This window comes from Xiphophorus hellerii, chromosome 17, assembly GCF_003331165.1.
Source record: "Xiphophorus hellerii strain 12219 chromosome 17, Xiphophorus_hellerii-4.1, whole genome shotgun sequence".
NCBI classification, from domain to species: Eukaryota; Metazoa; Chordata; class Actinopteri; order Cyprinodontiformes; family Poeciliidae; genus Xiphophorus; species Xiphophorus hellerii.
In genome coordinates, this window is record NC_045688.1 from 7,076,233 (window position 1) to 7,098,356 (window position 22,124).

The 22,124-nt window shown below is 37.9% G+C and overlaps 1 protein-coding gene across 5 annotated transcripts in view; it reads right to left on the bottom strand.

The window, feature by feature from the left end:
• Window positions 1-4,954: 4,954 nt before the first annotated feature.
• The window catches only part of bltp3b (bridge-like lipid transfer protein family member 3B), a 41,146-nt gene continuing 23,976 nt past the window's right edge, over window positions 4,955-22,124 (bottom strand). For 2 of the 5 annotated variants that reach the window (XM_032590014.1, XM_032590013.1), the window contains exons 12-24: window positions 20,650-20,791; window positions 20,347-20,540; window positions 18,837-19,559; window positions 17,117-17,757; window positions 16,012-16,095; window positions 13,801-13,949; window positions 12,483-12,640; window positions 12,255-12,405; window positions 10,879-10,920; window positions 8,333-8,592; window positions 7,356-7,458; window positions 7,120-7,271; window positions 4,955-6,227 (exon numbers count right to left, since the gene is read on the bottom strand). In XM_032590014.1, coding sequence (XP_032445905.1) covers window positions 6,099-6,227; window positions 7,120-7,271; window positions 7,356-7,458; window positions 8,333-8,592; window positions 10,879-10,920; window positions 12,255-12,405; window positions 12,483-12,640; window positions 13,801-13,949; window positions 16,012-16,095; window positions 17,117-17,757; window positions 18,837-19,559; window positions 20,347-20,540; window positions 20,650-20,791 — 2,928 coding nt within the window. In that variant the 3' untranslated portion in view covers window positions 4,955-6,098. The remainder of the gene's footprint in view (window positions 6,228-7,119; window positions 7,272-7,355; window positions 7,459-8,332; window positions 8,593-10,878; window positions 10,921-12,254; window positions 12,406-12,482; window positions 12,641-13,800; window positions 13,950-16,011; window positions 16,096-17,116; window positions 17,758-18,836; window positions 19,560-20,346; window positions 20,541-20,649; window positions 20,792-22,124) is intronic. The other 3 variants (XM_032590017.1, XM_032590015.1, XM_032590016.1) reach the window with 2 other exon arrangements.

Here is a 22,124-nt window from a genome sequence, read left to right on the forward strand (position 1 = left end):
CGGCGGTTATCAGGGTCGGCTCAGACTCAGCGGTCAAGTTCCACCTAACTAAATGACTGACTTCCGGTAGTGCCTTTCAAAATAAAACCTCAAATCTCCGTGGACGGCCTTCTGCGTATGTAATCTTTCTGTTAGATAACATATAAAAACCAGGTAGTGATGATGCCAATTTCTACAACCGTGTATTGGAGCCAATGTAGATAGAAAAAAAGGAGGAATACATTTCCACCAAAAAGGTCAGAAACTTTGAGATTAACCTCAGAAATTTTCTAGAAAAAAACCTGAAAATTTCTGAGCTCCAAAAGGAAAAAAAAAGGAAAAAAAAGTGCAAGACAAGGCTAAGAAATAAGAAATTGTTTTTAGAAAAAAATGATAAATTCCAAATTTCTGAGCTCAGAAAATTTCCAATTGTTTTTTCTAGAAAATGTCTAAGATTATTTTTTTGTTTTTTTTTCTAGCAAATTCAGAACTACACTGCACAAACATGGCAATAGTTTTTCATTGGGGTAGCTATTCAACAAACCAAAGACGTTGAAATCCTAACTAGAAAATAGAAATACACATAAACTAAGCATATTTATGTTAAAAATAAATAAAAACATGACTTAAAAATGATTAAATGCGACATATTTACCGATACTTTTTGTGTTATCATTGAACTCCGAAGCGCCACTGACTTTAACCGTTTTTCCTGTTTATTGATTAACTGCGATGCTTTTATTTTGGAAGTACCTGAGTCCGTGTTCCGCTACAATTTCCCCTGGTTTGATTCAGAAGCTCCCTGTACCGTCTGGGTGGGGATAACGATGCTACAACATCAATGAATTGTACTTTGTGTGTCGTCGCTCTGTTTTTTTTTTTAAAAAGTGACCCAAACGCCCTGCAGCTCTCACTCTTTCTTCTTCTGTGAGATTTAAAACTTATCCCATCGCTGCCGCGCATGCGCGCTTCATCATTCTCCGTGCTGGCATTGTTGTCTCTCTTTTTCTCAATCGGCGCGCCGCTGCAGCCGAAATATGGTTGGGAAACAGGTGATATCCCAAAAATATCCTCCTCCTCCCGTCAGCCAGCCGTGTCGGAGCTGGGTTAGTGTGAATAATGCAAAATGAAGGCAGGAGCAGGGATTTAATGCGCTTTGACAGCCATAATACGGACGGACACCTTCATCCCCCCCACTCTGACTCTGCCCCTTTTTTTGCAAGCAGGAACCTGCATGATGCATTCACGCTGCTGCTTCATTAGAATAGAAAAGTAGCACATGAATATGAATTGTAAGGAGAAAAATATGAACGGTTTTCTTCTCTTTTTTTAACAAATAAAAAGTGTTTTCAGCTCCCTTTTATCTCATACTTTTTATGCATAAAAGATGTTAAGCATCACGATTTTACTGTTAGCATCATTACTCCTTTGTTTTCAGTTATTCCAGTCAGTGAAAGGTGAGGGTCAAGCTTAGACTTGCAGTATGAGATTCTATTGTATCAGTCAGAGCAATAAGAAAACAAAAGATTTTCATGTTTGTTTTGAAGGTTTGCGCAAAAGACAGTCGATGAATGTGTGCTTCTATGGCTTTCACTCTGTCTTTAGTTCCCAATGTAGACTTAGGATCAATCTTTCTTGAACACATTCCAGTTCACCCACTCTCTTGTTGGATCGTTCAAGTGTTATTCACCAATTCCATTCCTTTTCTAAGGACCAAATCCATCTAATTAATGCAGATTATCCTTCAGTAGATGATGGAAACATGGAAAAGACAAGACCATGGTAAAGTTAATCCTTTGGTTAAAAGGACAGGTTATGTTCAGCTGCTAGTACATATGTAGTACGTACGCCCAAATATAAGAAACTAAATCCTCCTAGACGTAGTAACTCTAAATATCACCCACTAATACCATGACAGTATAATACACGAGATAATCTGTGAAGAAAAAACAAGTTCCTATGCGTTCTCCTAGTGCCAATTACAGAAATACAGTGAATCTCTAAAGAGAACTTTTATTCAGTCCTTTAAACATTTAAACTATCAAATGTTAAATCAATGTAAAATCATCTCCCAAATAAGCTATGAAAAATCAGAAAACAGAAGAATAATGGAAAAGAAGCTGCGAAGACGCAACCTGTCTCCTCTCTATGCTCAGTGTTTTTTTCACAATCCAGCTGGTCCAGACACGCCCTGTACTCCCTCCTCTCTCTTTAACACATTACTCAAACATGCATACATCCTTTCCTGTGATGCACCATGTCTTGGCTATCATCTCAGTAGCTTTAGGCTGCAGCATCTAAACAAGTTTCCAGCTGAAAATAGCCCGGCTCTCCATTTGCACATGTGTGAACAGCTATTAAACATTGTTCCATGATGCACTGCGCCGCTGCAGCTGCAAAATGTCATGACCATTTAAGTCCAAACAGCCTGTGCAGCAGATCACTGGCTGCTCTTACATGCAGAGTTTACCTCCTTTTATTGCATTGCTGCACATAAATTGAGAAATGCTCCATCATAAAACGAAGGTGAGCCACAGGTCAAACACCTGCTGTAAAAATCCTCTAAGGGGTTTTAAATCTGAAGAAAATGGAATGAATTCTACAGTGGAGCTTCCCAACAGTATAATTCAGACCAAAATCCTCTTGAAGGATCAAACTAAGCAACCTCCTGCTGGGGGAAATTGATTGGATTCGTATTTCAGTACAGGATTAGTTTAAAATATTGTCAAAGCAAGTGCGAAGGAGTTATGGATCAGTATGAAACATCTTGTACAAAAAAATTGGGGTGCAACATTAGATAGGAAGACAAACTTGGTTCTACATTCAAAATAATTCTTCTGTAATGCTATCAAAGACAAAATATTAAAACTACCAAAATTCTAAATTATCAATAAGTCCCAAAGAATGAAAGGGAAAAGATTTCTGATTGCTACTGGATGGTAAAAATCCATAACTGAATCACAATCTGACTATGAAATCATTATAAAGCAGTGACGTGACGTGACGTTCATACAAATCCAAAACCCAGTGTAGAAGCTTACATTTCAGTTTGACCTCAGCTGCTTAAAGCTTTTAGTTGTGCTTTAATAAAATACAATTCAACAATAAATAATAAAAGGTCACAGTTGATTTCTTAAAAAAATTTAATGTTTACGTCAGCTGTCTTTCCTCTTTTCAGATAAAAATTGTACATCGTGTAGGAGCTTACCTTCATTTTCATTTGACGTCCAGACTCTTATCCTTCTCCACGAATATCTTTGTCATTCTCTTGTAAAAAGTGTCATCGTTTCTGTCCCATTTTTTTTTTCGTTTTTAAAAATATGGCAGTAAAAAAAGTAGAAAGGGCTTGAACGTCTCTATTTTTCCGAATGTTTTCAGTCTTTTCAATGCGTAGAAGAAGAGCACCTGTTGCCTATTGTGCCTATGGGGCTCAGCACTGCCCCTATCTGTGAGGCACAGTACTTTCAACCTCCGCATTTTCACTGCGCATTTATGGCCTGTCAAAAATACTAAATATGTCACACATTGACTCATATTCATTAAATTTATTAGACAAAGGAATGTCCGCATATGTAGAACATGTGTAATTAAACAACCCTACGTTTACACTGCAGCTTGAAGTGACCCAAATCCGATTTTTTCGCAGTCATCCGACCTGAACGTCATTGATACTCGACAAACGTCACTTCTCTGCGTCCTGATACGCGCAAGCGGGAAGAAAAACAACAACCATGGCAGACCTTAATGAAGATTAAGTTGTTAATATGCTGGCTCCGGTCGGACATCGACTTCAGAATGGTAAGACACCCGCCACCGTTAGCATCCACGTTTACTTCCGCAAACAATGAGCACGCCCTCTACTGCGCATGCGGATGACTTTCAGGTCGTTTGAAGTTCACATTGGAGATCACATACTACGACCCCACAAAAAAATCGTACTTCACACAAAAACAAACGGATGTGGGCCACTTCAGGATGCAGTGTGAACGTATTTATATTTCTTTATATATTGGAGATATAAAGAGAACTACAATAAGCACACGCCAACTGCTTGGTTCATCCACTTTGTGTAACACAGCGCCCCTAGAGGTGAGGCACAACACTGCACTGTTTTAATGAATTTCAACAATGAGTAAATTCGGTGATTGATTGCAAAAATATTACCAATATTTTAAAAAAGCAGTTTATAGAAAATTCAAGTAGACCAATTGATTTCCTCTCATCGTCGTTAGCATCTATTTTACTTCGCATGTTCTCATTTTACCTGTAAGGACTACAGGTGAATCCCCTGACCACGTCACTGAAATAAAGTGCTTATTTTCTAATTTTGTGTTGCAGCTATCTGTGGTGAAGTGCTAGCTTATGACTATATTAGAACAATAGTTTCACATTTAAGTGGCTGCTGCCACTGTTGAACTGCATTATCTTTCTCCCATCAGGAGGGGAATGCAGCCTCAAGCCGTTTTAAAATGGGCATTGTTGTGCATAAAATTAATAACAGGAAGCTAAAAGCTTTGACAACAATCTGGCAGCCAAGATGGGTTTTCCAACTAATTGTTCCAAGGAGGAATTGCTGCATCAGGCAGCAGAAATCAATGAAACTGGCCAAGGTGGAGATAAAAGAAAGAGTTAAGCGGCATGTTATTGTAAAGCACATTATGCTGTTTAGGCAAAAAGTCTGATGCAAGACAAATTGCATCAGCTATCCTTAAAAAAAATAGTCTTTTTTTTTTAAAAGGATAATTTAGTAATGTAAGCAGTTGGCAACAAATTTACAACATGCAGTGGAGAAAATTAGTTTTTACACCACCAAATTTTTAAGTCTGTCATTTTTATCGCAGGTACACATCAATAAAAAAAAAACAAAAACTTATTTTACCCACTGTACCTAATAAAAGTTGAACCTATGTGTAAAAAAAAGTTAGATCATAGAGTAAATTAACAAAATGCAAGTAAATTCAAACCAGAAACTTAATAAAAAGATGAAACTTTCAAAATGGATCCTTTATTTTCTATCAGTATTTCAGCAGCTTTGACAGAAAAAAAATACTTTTTTTGCTTACTTCCTCCTAGTAAGTAGGGGAGAAAACGATTGCAGCAAAAATATTCTGTTTTTAAATTTATTTTCTTTTGGAGGAACAAGAACTTTAAATTGTTTTTTTAAGAGTAGATGTTTTGCACATGTTTACTAAATTTATCACAGCTAAATATTAGAGGTAAACCTACCTTCACTTTCCTGCTGTTAGAAAAATAAGTCGATTTTAGTTATGAACATGTAATTTATCACACAGGGATGACTAAAGCAGCAAATATTGTCATTGCTTGTCCATGAAAGTCATTCAAATACGTGGATTTTTTTTTCCTCTTCGTTTTTACACAAAGAAACACACATGTAGTTGGGCAGCTTCAGAGTGGCCCGTTTTTTTCACGCTTTGCTCCAATTGTTCTCCCACAGCTGTGTTCGCTGTATTTACAGTGCCTCAGTTTTAAAAAGTGCAGCATTGAATATTTACAGATATAAAAATAGGACAAACGTGGAGGCAACAGCTGATTCGGAGGCATTTGAAAAAGCTGTAAAGTGAACCGATGTTTGTCCTCCGCACGTCACAAAATGCTTGTTCTGTCTGAGACTCGCACGAAAAAAAAAAATCACATTCAACTGCAAACACTACAAAACCCTTCAAGGTTCTGTAGAAAATACATGTTCACATTCTTGTACAATTAGAGTCTGAATTTGAACGCACTGAAAACTCAGCGCAGTGCAAAGTAAGTCGTCTTTTTACCTTCTTTTTTTGACATTCCTCTAAAGATGCGACATTCAGTTTTCTTTCAGATCTCCAGGTTTCTGTGGTGGTTTTAATAACAGAAGTAGTAAAGGATGAGTTACTGTAGGCACCAAAAACATGATAGATTTCTACCATCTTTTTCACAAGCTTTAAAACAGAATATCTTCTTCTTTTTGCATTTGTTCAACGAAACAGAACAAAACATTTCTTAGTCTTCAAAAGTCACAAGTCGTGGTATCTCCCTCGACAAAGTGTGCAGTTAAAGTAAAAAATAAAATAAAAAGTCCTCTTTTTTTGTAGTCAGAGTTGGAGCTCGTCACTGACGAGGCAGTTCTAGCTGGTGTTCATCTTTAGGCTCTTCATGTGGTGAAGCAGCGAGTCTTTCTCCATCTGAGCCTCGGCCAGCGCCATCTTGGCTCTGGACAGCTCCATCTTCAGGCATTCGTTCTCTTCCAGCAGCATCTGGAAGCACAGCAGAGACATGATCCCAGTGTAAAAAAAGCCAAAAAAGAAGTGATGATCCTCTAAATTTTGTGGCAAAATCCAGAAAAGTTCAAAGTATTAACATCTTGCAAATCAAACCCTGAAAAATGTGGTCATGTAAGATCAAAATTGAACATCTAGGCGTAGATGCAGATGAAAGTCTGACCATTATTCTGAACATACAATACCTAAGAACAAACATGGTGGTGGCAGCATTATGATATGGGCTTTCCTTCAGCAGAAGCAAGGAAGCTAGTCAGAGTGGTTGGCAGGAATATGGGGGAAAAAAGTATAAATCCTGGATATTTTAAACCTTTAACTAATCTTAAACATCCAGCAAGAGGTAAAACAAGAAATCTTTCAAATGAAAGCATGCGTTATAGTGGCCTAGTCAAAGTCCAGATGCAAATAGAAGTGTCAAATTGTGGCAAGACTTGAAAACTGCTGTCTACAAATTCAAGTCAGGCTTATTTGCTTAGCACATTTAAGCAACAAGGCAGTTCAAAGTACTTTACATCATAAAAACACAATATGGAAACCAATTATAAAACAAGCAATAAACATTAAACTTTGTCAAATGATGTCATGAAAATCATCACGTAAATATACGTCAAATATGTTGGACAACGTTCCATTTATTGTGGTTCAAAAGCAAATCTAAATAGGTAAGTTTTCAGGCTTGATTTCAGCTGTTCTGCAGTTTTCTGAAAGTTTGTTCCAGATTTGTGGAGCATAGAAGCTGAATGCTGCTTCTCCATGTTTGGTCCTGGTTCTAATTCCAATAAAACACATTAAAGTTTGAAGTTGTAATGTCACCAAATGTACAAATTTAACCTTCAAACTGCAGATTATTTCATCATTAGAGTCTGACCTTTTCCCTGTCGGTCGGTCTGGGGCTGCTGGGCGGCGTTTGAGTCTGTGTCGCCTTCGCTGTCCTGCAGACGCCGCTCACCGCCTCAGGAAGTGGACTGAGCGTGCTGTCCGTCGGCGCTTTCTTGGGTTTGGCGTCTGCGGCGCTGTCCACTGTGATGAGAACGAAGGACAAGAGAGTTTGTAATTAATTACAGCTGGGTGAGTTGGGAGATTTGATGTAGATGCTGCGTTTACCTCCGACAGAGAAAGAGCCGTCGTCATTTCTGCGTACGACGAGGCTGTCCACGTGTAGCGTGTTTGTTTCTGCGTCGGGATTGTCAGCGGAGTCGTCTCCCTGCTGTAGACAGGAAATTACATCAAAATGTACTTTTTATGACAAAACCTGAGGTGAATAAAGTACTCAAAACTTTTCAAGTAAAAGTAAAAAGTAGCCATCCAAGAAGTTGCTCAAATAAGAGTAAAAAAAAATTTTGGTAAAATGTTGACTCAAGTACAGAGTAACAGATTCAATTATCAATCATTTAATATTTAATAATTACATCATCAGATGGACCAAAATATAAAGTTAAGTGGAATTGTTTTTTATTTTAAGGACAAAAATGACAAGAATTCACATAAGTAACAAAAAATAACAAAATCGGGCAAAAGAGACTTTTATTTCAATAAGAAACCTTATAAATCTTTAACAAAAACTGCAGGCGTGTCTCTGTGTCTGGTGAATTTTTGGTTAAAACATGTTTGTTTTTCATTCAGTGGGTAGAAAACCCAGAAATTTTTCTGAATTAGAATTTTAATATGCTTCATATTAAAACTACTCAAGTAAAAGTAAAAAGTAGTTACTTAAATAAGAGTAAAAAACTATTTGATAATTTGATCAGTTACTCTGTACTTGAGTAAACATTTTACCAATCATTTAATATTTAAAAATTACATCATCAGATGGACCAAAATGTAAAGTTAAGTGGAAATCTTGGTATTTTAGGGACAAAAATGTCAAGAATTCATATTAGTAACAAAATCAGACAAAAGAAAATGTTTCCAAATCAGTTTCTTTCAATAAAAAACTTATAAAACTTCAACAAAAACTGCAGGTGTGTGTCTGAAATTTTTTTTTTTTTTATTCTCCTAAAGTAAATTGTTTTCCAAAAAGTTACTCAAGTAAATGTAACGCTGATCATAACCTTCAAATGTAAACTAAAGGGTTTCCTCGCCTCTAAGTTGATGTGTGTGTCCCTGATTCTGATCTCCATGGGCATCACGTCGGTGGAGCGGTCGCCCTCCAGGAAAAGCGCCAGGTTGCGCAGCGACGCCATCATGAAGTTGGCCTGGTATCCATGGAGATGCAGCTGCAGGAAGCCGTTGCGCTCCGCCAGCGGGGAGTGAGTGGCGGCGCTCGGCCCGCTCTCCAGGCGAGCCCGGACCTCCGGATTGTAAAGACCCCGGGTGGAGTCAGAGCGGGTCTCCCCACCCGCTGTGGAGGAAAACACAGCGGCTCACGCTCAGAATCGGAGCCGTTTCCGATTTGACCTCTGACCTCAAAATACTCCAGAGCGTAAAATGTAACTTTTGTAACTTTATTCTACTCTGCATCAGTTTCACTTTACTGACACGGAAACAAAAATACATTTTAATCTCAAACGTTTTTTGGTTTTTATAATTCAGAGCTTAATTACAAAAAATTACATTAAAAAAAAATCAATAAATATCTAATTCTTTAATAGGTTGAATAAAAAAAAAAATCACCTTTTTAATTCAACCTATTACATTTAATAGTTTAAATGAATTAACTATTAGAGTTTATACGTTAAATAAAAACAAATTTTAATGGGTTACATTTAAAAACAATTACCTATTCAATTTAATAGGTTAAATTTAATTAATGTTTTTATTTAAGCTATTAATTTAACCTATAATATCTTTAATAGGTTAAATTAAAAAATGTAACCTATTAAAGATATTATAACGGATAATTACTAGTTGTTCAAATATTTTAATTAGTGAATAATATATATATAAGAATGTACTTCTTTATATTATATAGAAGCATTATTAAATTCTTTGTAATTTTCACATTAAAACAGAACATGGTTTTAATATTTTACTTTATTTTAAGTCCATGTGTGACACTTGCCTCTGAAAAATAAATACAAATAAAATGTAACAGAATTTTGGAATATATTTTATTGATCCCAAAGGGGAAAGTGCTCATTTGTTGACAATTTACTCTCATCTAAAGTGTTAAATATTAGCAAATATAAATATAAAATGTAAAACGTGTAAAATTAATTATAAAAACATGACCTAAATATAAAATAAAATAAATATGTTGATAGTTCTGTAAGTTGAATACAATTTTTTTCCCCTTTAGAGGTGAACAGTTAGTGAAATTTAAATAACTATTATTTATTTAGTTATTTTCTGTATTGTAACACTGTGTGGGATGTGTTGAGATGGTATGAGCAGTCAATATCTTGCCTGCTCTACGTCTCTTTAATCTTTGCTAACGTTTTGTTATTTCGTCAAATAGCCTTATGAACTTAATGTTTCAAGACATTTAAGATGGTTTCTTCCAGGTAAATAGTTTCAAAAGCAGCCGCTGAAGTGATGTGTGGAGTATTTTGATGTCGGGTTTAAAAGCAGCTTTAAGTGAGACGTGAAGCGACTGTAAAGGAGGAAGCAGCAGATCATAAAGAGGAGTTGGAGACAAAAGGCAGAGATTCCCTTAGAAGGAAGAACTGAAAGAGGCTTTTTACCGTCCCACAGGCTCCAGCTGACAGTCATGTTTAATGATGTTTCCTGACTTTAGCTGTTCAAATAAACTTCCTGCTTTAACTATTCATGTATGAACAATCTAAATCCTGAAAAGGATGAGAAAATGATGTGATAAAAGCTGAAGTTGAGACATAATTTTACTTGAAACATCACAAGTCACAAAACGTCATTCAGCAAGTCATGGAAATGAACATATTGATTCCACTTAAAAAGCTCTGAAAGAACATATAGAGGGTTAAAATGGAGAGGAAACACAGATTTGCACAAATACGCAGAGCTGTCAGCTTTTCCTACATGAAGTGACATTTTCTCTGTTCTGAGAAGCTACAGTTGGAGAAAAATAAAAAAAAGTGGAAAATGCAAAACGAGAAAAAGCCAGAAGCTATTCAGAAGGACTGAATGAGTGAGATAAGACAGAGAGGAGAGGGAAAAGATGGCCTGGAGAAGAAAAGGAAAGGTGGAGATGGAGGGCTGAGCGACAGGATTAGGAGGAAGATGGAGTGGGAGCTTGAGGGAGAGTAAAATTGGAGGGAAAGAGAGGGAGGATGGGCGATAGAAATAGGTGGCAGGGGGGTAAACCTGGGGTCTCTCTCATTGCCTGAATCACTGGACTGAAACTGCAAAGTCTGCTGCAGTGGAGAGAGAGGAAGAGGAGGATGGAAATAATTAGACGGAGAAGAGAACGGGAGGATTAGGGGTTAAATCTGTCCGCGCAAAAACCAGAAGTTAATTTAAATCTGCGTGTTTAAAGTCTGGGGGGCCTAATGTTGCAAATAATGGGACCACTCAGTCCATTACAGACAAATCTAGCCTTCATTAAGTGCCACTCACACACACGCACACACTCAAGTGTTCCCCGTTTGCTGCTGGGAAACGAGCAAACACACACGCTTCATGTGTGTAAACATGTTAAGCACAGGCACAGATGCGCGGAGCCAAGCATGCATGTTAGGATTAACATGGTGAATTAACACCCAGCGGTTACCTCGGCTGCTCTGAGCAGGTATTGGTACTGAACACACCATACCTGTGGGGAGGTTACGGGAGGTAAATAAAGACAAAAGCAGGGATGGGTGTGTTAGAGTGGAAAACCTAATTTGTCATCTAGTTTTTAAGCATTTCTGATTATATTCCTAATCTCACCTGAATAGGTTGCTCACAATCCAATTTAATCCAATCATATCATTACATTCTAACCCAGTTCATTTTATTACAGTATAAATATTAATTGCAGTCTTTGATTGGCCGGGCTTTTTGGATAAATATAGCTGAGTATCATCAGCGTAACAATAGATATTTTCCTAAACTGTCTAATAATTTTAATACTTTATACACATTTATGTAATGCGATGTTAGTTAATATCATAGTTTATTCAATAAAATCTAAAACAGTGATAAGCCATGTTATGTACATCTTTAAAAACACTAATTTTATGCAAAGTTTGAACATTTTACTCTTATTTTCTCTTCGTTTGGGTGGGTGAGGCGACTTATTTATTTATTTTTTAATCTTAATAGTTTCAGTAAAAATCTGAAGATTCTCTGTTTTCTGATCTCTGTCTATTCTGGGCATTCGAGTAAAAAAAAAAAAACATACACAGTACATACATACTCAATACTTATTTCCTCTAAAATAACATAAAGACAAATACAATTCATTGTTGGTTTCTGATTTGGCATTTTTGGTATCTGACCTGACGTTGATTAGTTCCAAGTTTAAAATATAATCTCTAATCTCAATTTGTGAAACTATTTGTGGAAATTCAGAAAACGTGAAAATAAAATTATCAACTTGGCTTTTCTGAACCTTAAAGCTGATATAAAGCGAATGAATTTTGAATACGTTTGGACATATTCCCAGGTTCTGTGCTTCTAACTCAAACTAAAATTATAGCGCATAAAATGTCAAAATAATGTAAATATTTTAAATATAATCTGCTTTCTAAGAAACTTTGTTTTTTTTTAAACACTGTTTTCCTTAGTCTAGATGATAATAAAAGCTAATTTAAAACCGTTATGGTACAGGAACTCCTTTTATTCTTCTAAGAAAAACATTTTAACCTTTCCAGTAACATCCTGCAGCTTCCTGCTCTTGGATAAAAGCTACTCATTTCTCTTTCCGTCTCACAATTGTCTCATAATTATTCTGGAGTTAAAAACAAAAAAAAACACCAACAGGAGCTCTAAATGTATGTTCAACAACCTCTCCCACATGCCAATTTTAGCTATAATTTAAAGAAGTCCCACATGAAACAAGACAAAATAATATTACAGATAAAATATGTAAAAGCTGTGAAATGTGGGTGCAACGTGGAAAACATGCAGAATCCGTAATAAATCGTATTGATGGTTGTTACTTACCAAGGCTGCGGTTGCTTAGGTACTCTCTGAGGCCAATGTTGCCCAGCTGGTTAGGAGTGACCCGACCGACCTCAAGGGTCACGGCTGAGCTCTCGCCCACCGCCTCCATGCCCACACACAACGTCTGGACCTTCAGCACCAGCACAGACACCTGGAGGAGGACAGTCAGCATCATCATCTCCTGGTGTTTTGACTTCTTCTGTGTCAGAGACTTTCTGGATCTCTCACCGTATCTTTGGCTGGCTCGTCGATGCTCTGGGAGGCGGCGCTGACGCTGTCGGGGGACGCGGCCCCGTCCTTGTCCTGGACAGTCACTGCCTCGGCGGCGCTCTCCGGGACACTCTGCTCGCTGATGGCGTCCTTGAAGCCGGAGATGGACACATCGTCTGTGACAAAAATACAATAAGAGGAAGAAAAATAAGACTTTTATGGTGTCCTATCAAGCTGCTCAACTGAAAATAAGCACAATGCTGCCCCCTGCTGTTAGTGACAAGCATCTTGTAGGTACATCTGTATTGTTTCTCCTGATTTGTGCAAAAGATGAGATGCAAATGTACAAGACGTTTATTAAAGTTAGCTACGGACGCTAAGTTGGTAAATGGAACATTTCTTCACAATACAACTCAGCCTGTCACAATAATCAATCAATTATTAGCATAATCAATTGAAATGAGCTACATTCTGATAATATTTTGTTTACAGAGACATTATAGTTCATTTTATTAATCCTTGAGTTTTTTGTTTCCATTTTATTTATTATTTTTATAATTAAAATATCTTCCAGATTCAGTGTTAAGTTTAATTTACAAAATTAAATGTTTATTGGACTTTGGGTGGACGAACTTAGCAATTAGCAATATATTACTTGAAAATGGTCTCAAAACAACAATATTGTTTATTGTAATAACTACTGGAACAATTTATCATCTAGCAAAATTTATTATAAAATTTTGCTAAATGATAAATTATTCATAATTGCTAGAACACAACCATAAAAAGTATGCATAACTTTTGTACATTAAATCCAAATAAATTAATTAAAGTTGGTGGTTCTAACGTGACAAAATGTGAAAAATTTCAACAGGATTGAAAAGTTTTAAAGTAGTCGAAACTACATATTTTCATATACATTTCGAAAAGTCAGATGCAAACAGTCACGCCAAACCTGTTTTCCTGTTTTAGGTCAGTTAGTTTTACCAAAATATTTTCTATTTGCTAAATCATATGTTTCAGAACGCTATAATTTCCTCTGTTCACTGTAAAAGTGGCCTATAACGCATTACATCTGTCCTCCAAATGCAACAACTGAGAATATAGCCAAATATTTACAATTTAATAAAACAAGAAATTAAGCTCTTTATGAACTGTAATATTACATTGATATCTTTATTTGGACCTCAATAATTTGGTTTTTATTTAGAGAGAGATAATTTTGGTAACACTAAGTAACCTAAAACAGTGTTGTTGTTGTTTTTTCCATCATTAAGGTTAAAAAAGGAAGAAAAAAGTATATGTGTTTTTATACAAAAGATGTAACTGAGTCCACCTCTCTCCGTTAAGCTGTAAGTGTCTCCGTCTTCCATCAAGTAGCTGTCTATGGAGATGTTGTCCAGAGATTGAAGGGACGGGCTCTTCTTCATGTTCTTATAGGACACAGAGAAACTGGACTGGGAGCGATCGCGCATCAAACGACCGCTACAAAAATAAAACACACATACGTAAGAAGAAGTGACGCACGAAGCAGAAGAAAATGAATACCGATTCCTAACACGACTTCATTCAGATCAAATTAGACATCTATTAACAAAAACAGGTACAATTTTATTAGGTCTAAAATACATTTTATAATGCTGACAAATGAGATTTGAAGCTACTGTGCTCCCAGAGCTCAGTGAGGCAGCCGTGAATTAAATATGCATCATCTCCTCTGTGTGGGGTTGTTTAAGGTCATGTCTACTCTCTTAATGGCTACAAATGATTGGAAATAAAACCAGAATCACAGAACACAAGGCTAAAACGGACAAAGACGACACAAAGCTTCTTGTTTTAACATCAAAACAGTAAAAAAGGTTATTATAAAAGAAAATGATCAGAGAGACAATAAAAACAGGGTGTCGTGCACACATGCAAATGCCCACTGGGGGATCCACAAACATTTGCACAGATTTTATTCACGAGACCGTTACGAGAACAAGGACACGATCATACACGCGCACGTACGCACACACACACGCAGACACACACGCCGACACACAAACAGTTGATGCTGACTTCACAGCGGCGGCGCGTCATGTTCGAGTTCCTTCCTGTTTTCACACCGCCTTTTTAGTCCCTGCTGCAGAACATCTTCTGTCCATCAACTTACACATTCTCCATACATTACAATTCCTTTAAGATCTGCAGGAATACACTGGGTTTTATTTAATTACAGAGTTTAAGAATGAAATGCCAGAGTTGACTAGCTGTAAATCAATCATATATTCAGTTTGATTCAACTGCGAAATACAACAAACCTCAAACCAGATTTGCAAAAGTATGAAGTACGGGATTTACTGGACCTCATTTATTAAATATGTGCAGCACAATATGATTTTAATGCAAATGTTAGGATTTATAGATCAGAACATGAGCATGTGATCTGATTAAGGATATTTCCTAATTTATTTACATAGAATTTTTGTTAGAAAACTGCATTAATGTCCCACAGGCTGGTAGGACCTGAATCCAATGAACCAAAGCCACACTAGCTGCATTTCCAATACAAATGTACAAAAAACTTTCACAATTTCAGTGTCTCAATTGAACAAAATAATTGTATTAAAATCACACATGAATTAGTTTGTTCAGATGAGAAGTTATTTAGAAAATGTCAGCCATTTTCCTCCTACCACTTCCTGTCGTCTTCTTTGTTGATTCCACCAGAAGTAACATATTTGCTAATCATGTGACTCGAGTGATGCGAAGTGTTTATATTGCGAAAAACACTCATTTTGATACAGTTGAAAAACCACCTCATCCTACTGCAAAAGATTTTTAATAAAAAAAAAATTGAGTTTTTTTCAAAACTGTTATGTTTCCATTAAGCAAATTTATTTTTGTAATTCCAATTTGGGCAATTTTAGGGTCAGTGGAGACGCATCTACTGGTGCGTCCAGATGGAGGAGTTTTAAAACAGACGGGTAAAAGAAGTAAGTGTTTTATGACCAAGAAAACATATTTTTCTTAAAGACTCAATGGCACATCATACAGTCCAGCCATTTACACTGAAAAAACAAAGAATTTTACCAAGTAAATTTAGTCTAGTTTCTAGTGTAAACATCTTATACACTTGACACAAGACAAAACAAACCAAGACATAAGAGCTTGCTTCAAGTAAATAATTCCTTAATATTGACAAAAAATGATAAATTTCACATTTAACTACTACTTTTTCACCAATATTAAGAAATAATTTACTTAAAGGAAGCTCCTGTATCTTGCTTGAAAAGTTACATGTAAGTCAGTTTTGTCTTATTTCAAGTGAACTAAGATATTTGGACTAGAAACTAGACCAGAAATACTCAGTAACATTTTTTACTTGATAGGTGGGTATGAAAAGTGAAAAACCAGACCAAACTCAAGAAATTTAAGATCTGTGAGCACTGATGTGGAGATAAAAATAATAAAACGCTTTATATACTACACACACTCACACACGTCACGCTGCAGGTGTGAAGTCAACTCTTTACCATATCTAGTCACAGATCCAGAGCCTTACATGTTAGACATGGAATAAAGGGAGGTGGATCTGCTGGAGTTTGAGGAGCTGAGGAGATCAGAAACCACAGACAAACTTCCTTTCCTTGGTAGAGAGAAAACACACACACACACACAGACACCTCACATCGGTCAAAGTGAAAGGCAAGAGGCAGAAAAGAGAGTTAATGAGCTCAGAAATGATGGACAATCAATGAGATTGAAACATGAAATGACTGACAATGGAAGTTTAGACGCCAAGCTCTTGTGTTCAGGAAGAGATTAGATCAGTGACAGAAAGACATGAAGGTTATTGATAGAACGGTTCTCAGAAACACCACAGGTGAGAAAAATGTCAGATTTTATGAGGACAGAAATAAATCTGCTTGTTGTATTTAGTTTTCCCTCATTACTCAGTGTGTAAAAGGCTGCTGTTAAGATTAAGACGACAACTACAGACACAGATATTTCTTAAAACTTGCTGCAAGAAATAATTCTGTTGATAAATGCGACCCATTATTTTGCAGTGGTCATAATCTGTCATATTTTATAAGACTTAAACATGGATCAGAACCGAAATATTTAAAAAGCAGGGTACATTCACTCCTGAATAGACTCAATTGTCGGATATTAAACAAAACAGAGGGAAAAAAAATTCTGTAAAGGGTCATAATTCCTAATCCTGATTCTGAATTGATTGAATCCAGAATCAATCAACTCTGAATTCAATCAGAATTGAATCAGATTGAAAATGCTCAAAAATAAATATTAAGATGCGTTTAAGTTGTACGTCTTTGCCTATTTGTGAGTATTCTGCATATCGCTTTACGCCACCGAAGAAAGCCGTCCTGCCTATATGCATTTTGAATAATTCTTTGACTTTATTTTATTTTAGAAATGTATAAATTGAGGGAATTTGGTACTGTATGAACTCTTACAGAATTGTTTTAAACAGAATCTCTAGACCGTTTGAATAGTTTCTGAATTAAAAATAAATTCTGAATCAAATCGTGGCCCTAAATATCTAAATAAATCGCTGAAAGGCTCACATTGCTATTAGCTTTGAAAAAGAATCATTTTGCATGATTAAAGTTTGCATCTGCCATGAGAAATAAAGAAAAATGTACCTGGAAATTGACTGAGGCATCTTTGCAGCTGCAGCTTTCTCTTTGTCACTGAAGTCAGAAAGCGGGTCGGTCAAAGCGGTTTTCGGGTCCAGCCCAGAACCCGCTTCATCCCCGGTTCCTAACCCATCTACCAAACCTTCCCCCACTGCCTCTGAAGCCCCCCTGTCCGGGTTCTTCGCCGGAGTCCTCTCCTCACAAGTCGAGGTGGGAATTAACGGGGTAGCATACAGAGTGGTGCCCCCTTCTGGACCTTCACCACATAACAGCTGGTCTACAGTGCAAGGTTGCTTGGCTGCTCCTCCGTCTTCAGACCCTGGCTCCTCGTTGGCCTTTCCTGGCCCCTCCGCCACGTCACCTGCTGGTTCGAGCGTTCCTCTGCTCTCCGAGGGGGAGAGCTCTGACCCAGCAGAAGATCCTGAACCCTCAGGCTGGGGAATGGGCTTCATGAGGAGCGACACCTCGGCGCTCTTCAGCAGGAGGCCCAGGCAGAAGGTGAAGGGTTTGTGGTCGGTGGGACGGTGCGGTGCGTCTTTGCGCTCTCTCTTGGAGGCCATGCTCTCCAGATCCTGCTGCAGCGTTTGCTGCAGGGTTTTCAGGCTGCGCAGGAGGTGCATCAGGAACACATACTGCCGATGGCTCACCTGAAACACAGATTTGAATAAAAGCGAATATGACATATTAAACTTATTTGCTGAATAAGGGGTTCGCAAACTTTCCCATGTCCCCTCAAACAACATTAAATACTGGCAAAACGGCAGACAATGATACAAATTATGTAATAAAATAACTCTTAGAAAGATTTTTCTCACTTTCTATTCTCAATAAAAAAAATATTGCATTCATTTAGTGAAAGTGCTGCCTCATATTTTATGCTGTGAGAAAGATGAGCCTGTCAAACGCCAGTGCAATAAATTATCAAGTTATATTTTATAATAATGATTGAAAAATAGATTTTATGAAAAAATTGTTTAAATTAAAAAAAATTATTCAATTTAATTGTTTTTATATTTTTTCCCCTTTTGGCCCCCACTTTGGAAAACCCTTAATAAAAATTTAAATGTTCTTGGTACTTGGTCGTCATGAACATGTCTTAATGGGCAGGCAGAAAATTACATCTCAAATTTTTTTATACCAGATCCATTTTTTTTCCTAAAAAATAAATTACAAAGGATAGAAAAAAATCTTCAAGAAGTGACTTTAATTTCAATCATTCGATCTCCGAGTTGGACCACAGGGTGTAGTTCTGCTCAATTATGAGAATATAGCCATAACATTGGCAAAAAAAGACACAATTTTATTTTAAGTTCACAAGAAAAAAGTAATTTTAATAACAAAAAAGGTTCTAGAGTAATAAGATGTGATGTCATTTTCTTGAGCATCGAAACTTTTCTTCTGTTATTACAACTTTATTCTGGTAATTTTAAGACTTTATCCTCAAATTATTGTCTTACAACTACATTCTCATATATAAAAAGATAAAAAAATTTGTAGCCTGACCCTAATATTCGATCACAGAGTTGACCTGAGTTCAAAGTTCAAATAAATAGAACCTTGTCATACTAGATGGCGGCCCTGGCAGTGCTGACATCTGAACTATGGAAACCCAAGAAGTGCATGAATCCAAAAAATAAATCTTCAAAAACCAATCAGTACAATCTACTATATATGGATCATCTCACACAAAACTACCACATCTTTCTAAATAAAAACACAAATGTACCTGAGCGCTTAGTGGCTTCTGCACATGCACCAACAGATGGACATCTGCGTCGTTACTTGGTGACAATGAACAGTGTGAGTTGGGGACGCTGTCCAGTGAGTGAGGTTTATGTAGGCCGTTACTTTGTGTTGATGCTGGCGCGCTATCCGCGCTGTAATACTCCTTCAACATTCGCTTCCTCTGCAAACGCGCGACCGCCTCCGCTGACGAGCTCCTGGACAGTCCAGTTCCCGCCGAGTCTTTCAGCTTCTCCTGGTGCTGGACGAGCTTGGTGGGCTGGCACGCCCACACCGTGAGAGGGAACGAGTCCACGAAGGGCTGCGGCCGCCCTTTGCCCCCACGGCTGCCTTCGTAGTCCACCCAGAACTGGGCGAAGTGCAGCACCCAGAAGTCGGCGGCTGCAGGCATTTTGAGGGCGTCCGCCCCCATGGTGGGCTCCACCAGCCCCCGGTGGACGTGCTGCAGCTTGGTGTCCTGCTCGTGAGCATGCTGCTGGAAGACGGGGTGAAGGACGGGCACGGAGGAGGGCGAGCGAGGGAAAGTGGAGAAAGACGGAGAGAAGAAGGGTTCCCCTTCGAAGGCCTGCAGGAGGGCCTCCAGGTGGGAGCGGGTGCAGTTGGGGGGGTGCCGGGTGTTGGTGGCGACCATCTCTGATGTCTGGATGGAGACGGAGCGAGGCAAGTCCGCAGCATAGGAGGCGTCCGGCTCCGTGGGAACCACCAACTAAAACAATCAAACATCAGAGAAAACATTTTACATGACTTTAAGTAGAGCTGAAACAAATAATTGTGATTAATCAACTTTTGAAATAATCATCTTCTAACTTAGTAATCGGTTAATTGACACAAAAAAGACAATTTGCTTAAAGTACCGCCAGTTATTTAAGTAGTGTTCAAGCGAAAAATATAAACATATTGCAAAAAATCGATTATTCAAATTGTTTCAGCTGTAGAAAAGAACTAACGCTGTACAACCCCCTGATCGGAGTATGAGAAGTATTAAGCTTCAACAACAGAAAAAAAGTTTCTACAAATAATTATATGCACTTTCTAAATCATTTTAAAGGCAAGTATCATTTTCCTGCCACCAAACATTCGTGTGCTACTTTATGCTAGCTTGTCTCATCAATTTCAATGTAAAACTCTGAGGTTTGTGTTTGATATCTGTTAATATCAAACACAAAGCAATTATAAAAACAAAGCAATCATATAAAAATAACAGGAAAATATACAAATCAATAAAATGAAAGGGAGCAGAAACAAGAAAAAATCAGATATTTGCTCATTTAACCTAAGAATACATTAAAACAATAGGGAACAAAAACAAACTCAAAAAACTATTCTTATGGATTCACATATCTTGGAAAAACTAACTTTTAGCATTCTCTTAAATATGTACAGTGATCTGGCATTGTGAATATCACTCTCTAGGTCATCCCAATGTCATAAAATCGGAAAAGGTTTGAGGGTAGTGGATACTTCTGCATGGCAGCAAATGCTTTAATGCTTACTTTCAGCATGAGGCCGTCCACCTTGATGTCGACGTGTTCGTCGGGTTTCTGCGAGTCGTTGAGCTTGTAGATCTGCATGAACTGCTCCAGACTCTGCCTCAAGTCCAGAGCAAAGAGGTTGATCCACACCAGGCTGCGGGGATCCAGAACCAGCTGCAGGGCGTTGAGCTGGGCGTAGAGGTTGGGACACGGGACTGCAGGAACAGGAGGGGGAAGAAGGGAAGAGGTTTAATGTGTAAAATTTACACATAAAGGGAAGGAATAGTTTTTTTTACTTAAAAACTATTTGAGTAAAAGTCTTACTGGGGTAATCTTTTCCATCTGGAAAGTAATACTCTGTAAACTCGACATGGATGGCCGGCATCTCCGCGGGAAGATACAACGACTTCTTATTGCAGGAGATCATGGTCTTTGGGCTGGAGTGCCGCTGGTCTGCCGTCGACACCTGGAGGGGGGGAGAAAAAAAGAAGAAAAAAGTCAATCTAAGAGAGAATATCTGTACGGCCTCAGCTGTTTATTACACTCCAACTTTTCCATATTTTTTCACCTTTCAACCATAAACACATTTTACTGGGATTTTATGCGGCAGACTAACAGAGTAGAGGATAACTTACTAGATCAGACTTACTGTGACCCAACCGTTTCTCCTGAAACATCACCAATGATGCATGGGAAAGGAAACCGATTGCAAGGATCCTTAAAAAACCCAAAGAAAAATCGAGAACCTGCTACAGGTTCAAGTGAGACTTCTGCTGGTTAATCCCAAAAAGAAAATCATCCAGGTTTTTAAAGCCCATGGATGAGAGGAAAAACTTTAGCTTTCATGGCCAGCTAAGCAAGGTTGGTGAAATCAACAAGCTACTTTTGCAACTACGTCACTAAATCATTCGAGGCGCCATGACAGACGTCGGAAGTGAGGGACGAAGTATTGAACAGAGCGATTGAAATTGTTTTCCAAAGTTGTTTTGCCAGTTTATTCATGGCTTCTAACTTGTTCGAGTCGAGCTAATTTGTCTGTGAACGTAACACACCTGGTTGGGGCTCATAGACGGCGGTATTTACCAAGTTTGGAAACAGCTAGCTTAGAAACCGACCCTAACCTCCTCCCTCCTGATGTGCTGATCAAATTACCGACTTTGTCTGAATTCACACCACATGATTTATATCACTATGTCATAAACGCCGTTTCCCCTTAAACCGGAAAAGCAGTAAAAAACGTACAAAAGACGAGATGCTAACCAGTTTTTTCCATACGTGCTAGGCTACATGACGGTGCGGCACTGATTCCATGGTTACCAATGGTTGGACGCATACCTTCTCCGTAATGCAATATCTTTCTAATTACATTTACTAATAAAGTACATTGTGGCGTATACAATGTATATATTTCACACCCGAATGTATACTTTTACTGTGAAAGGGAGAAGGTGAGGTAGTCTTCTTACCTGACAAAAACTGTTCACTGTTACACCGAGGGCTGCCAGTCATTATGATTGACAGCTGCTATCATTTGAGGCCGTATCGTTCCTCGTTAAATGTTACGCAATAAAATGACAAGTTTGGTTTTCATGCTTATCCGTTTCTGCAGCCTACCACGCAACATCCTGTGAGCATTTTTAAATGAAATAAACTGAATAAAAGCGATATTAGGCTACCACATGTCAGTTTTTTGGCTAGCTTTAAAGGAGCGCATTGGTTGTGTTTGCTAGCTAAAGGCTAGAACTGTTCATAGCTTCTCTCTTCCGGTCTCCGAAGGACCCGGATGCAAACCCAGAATT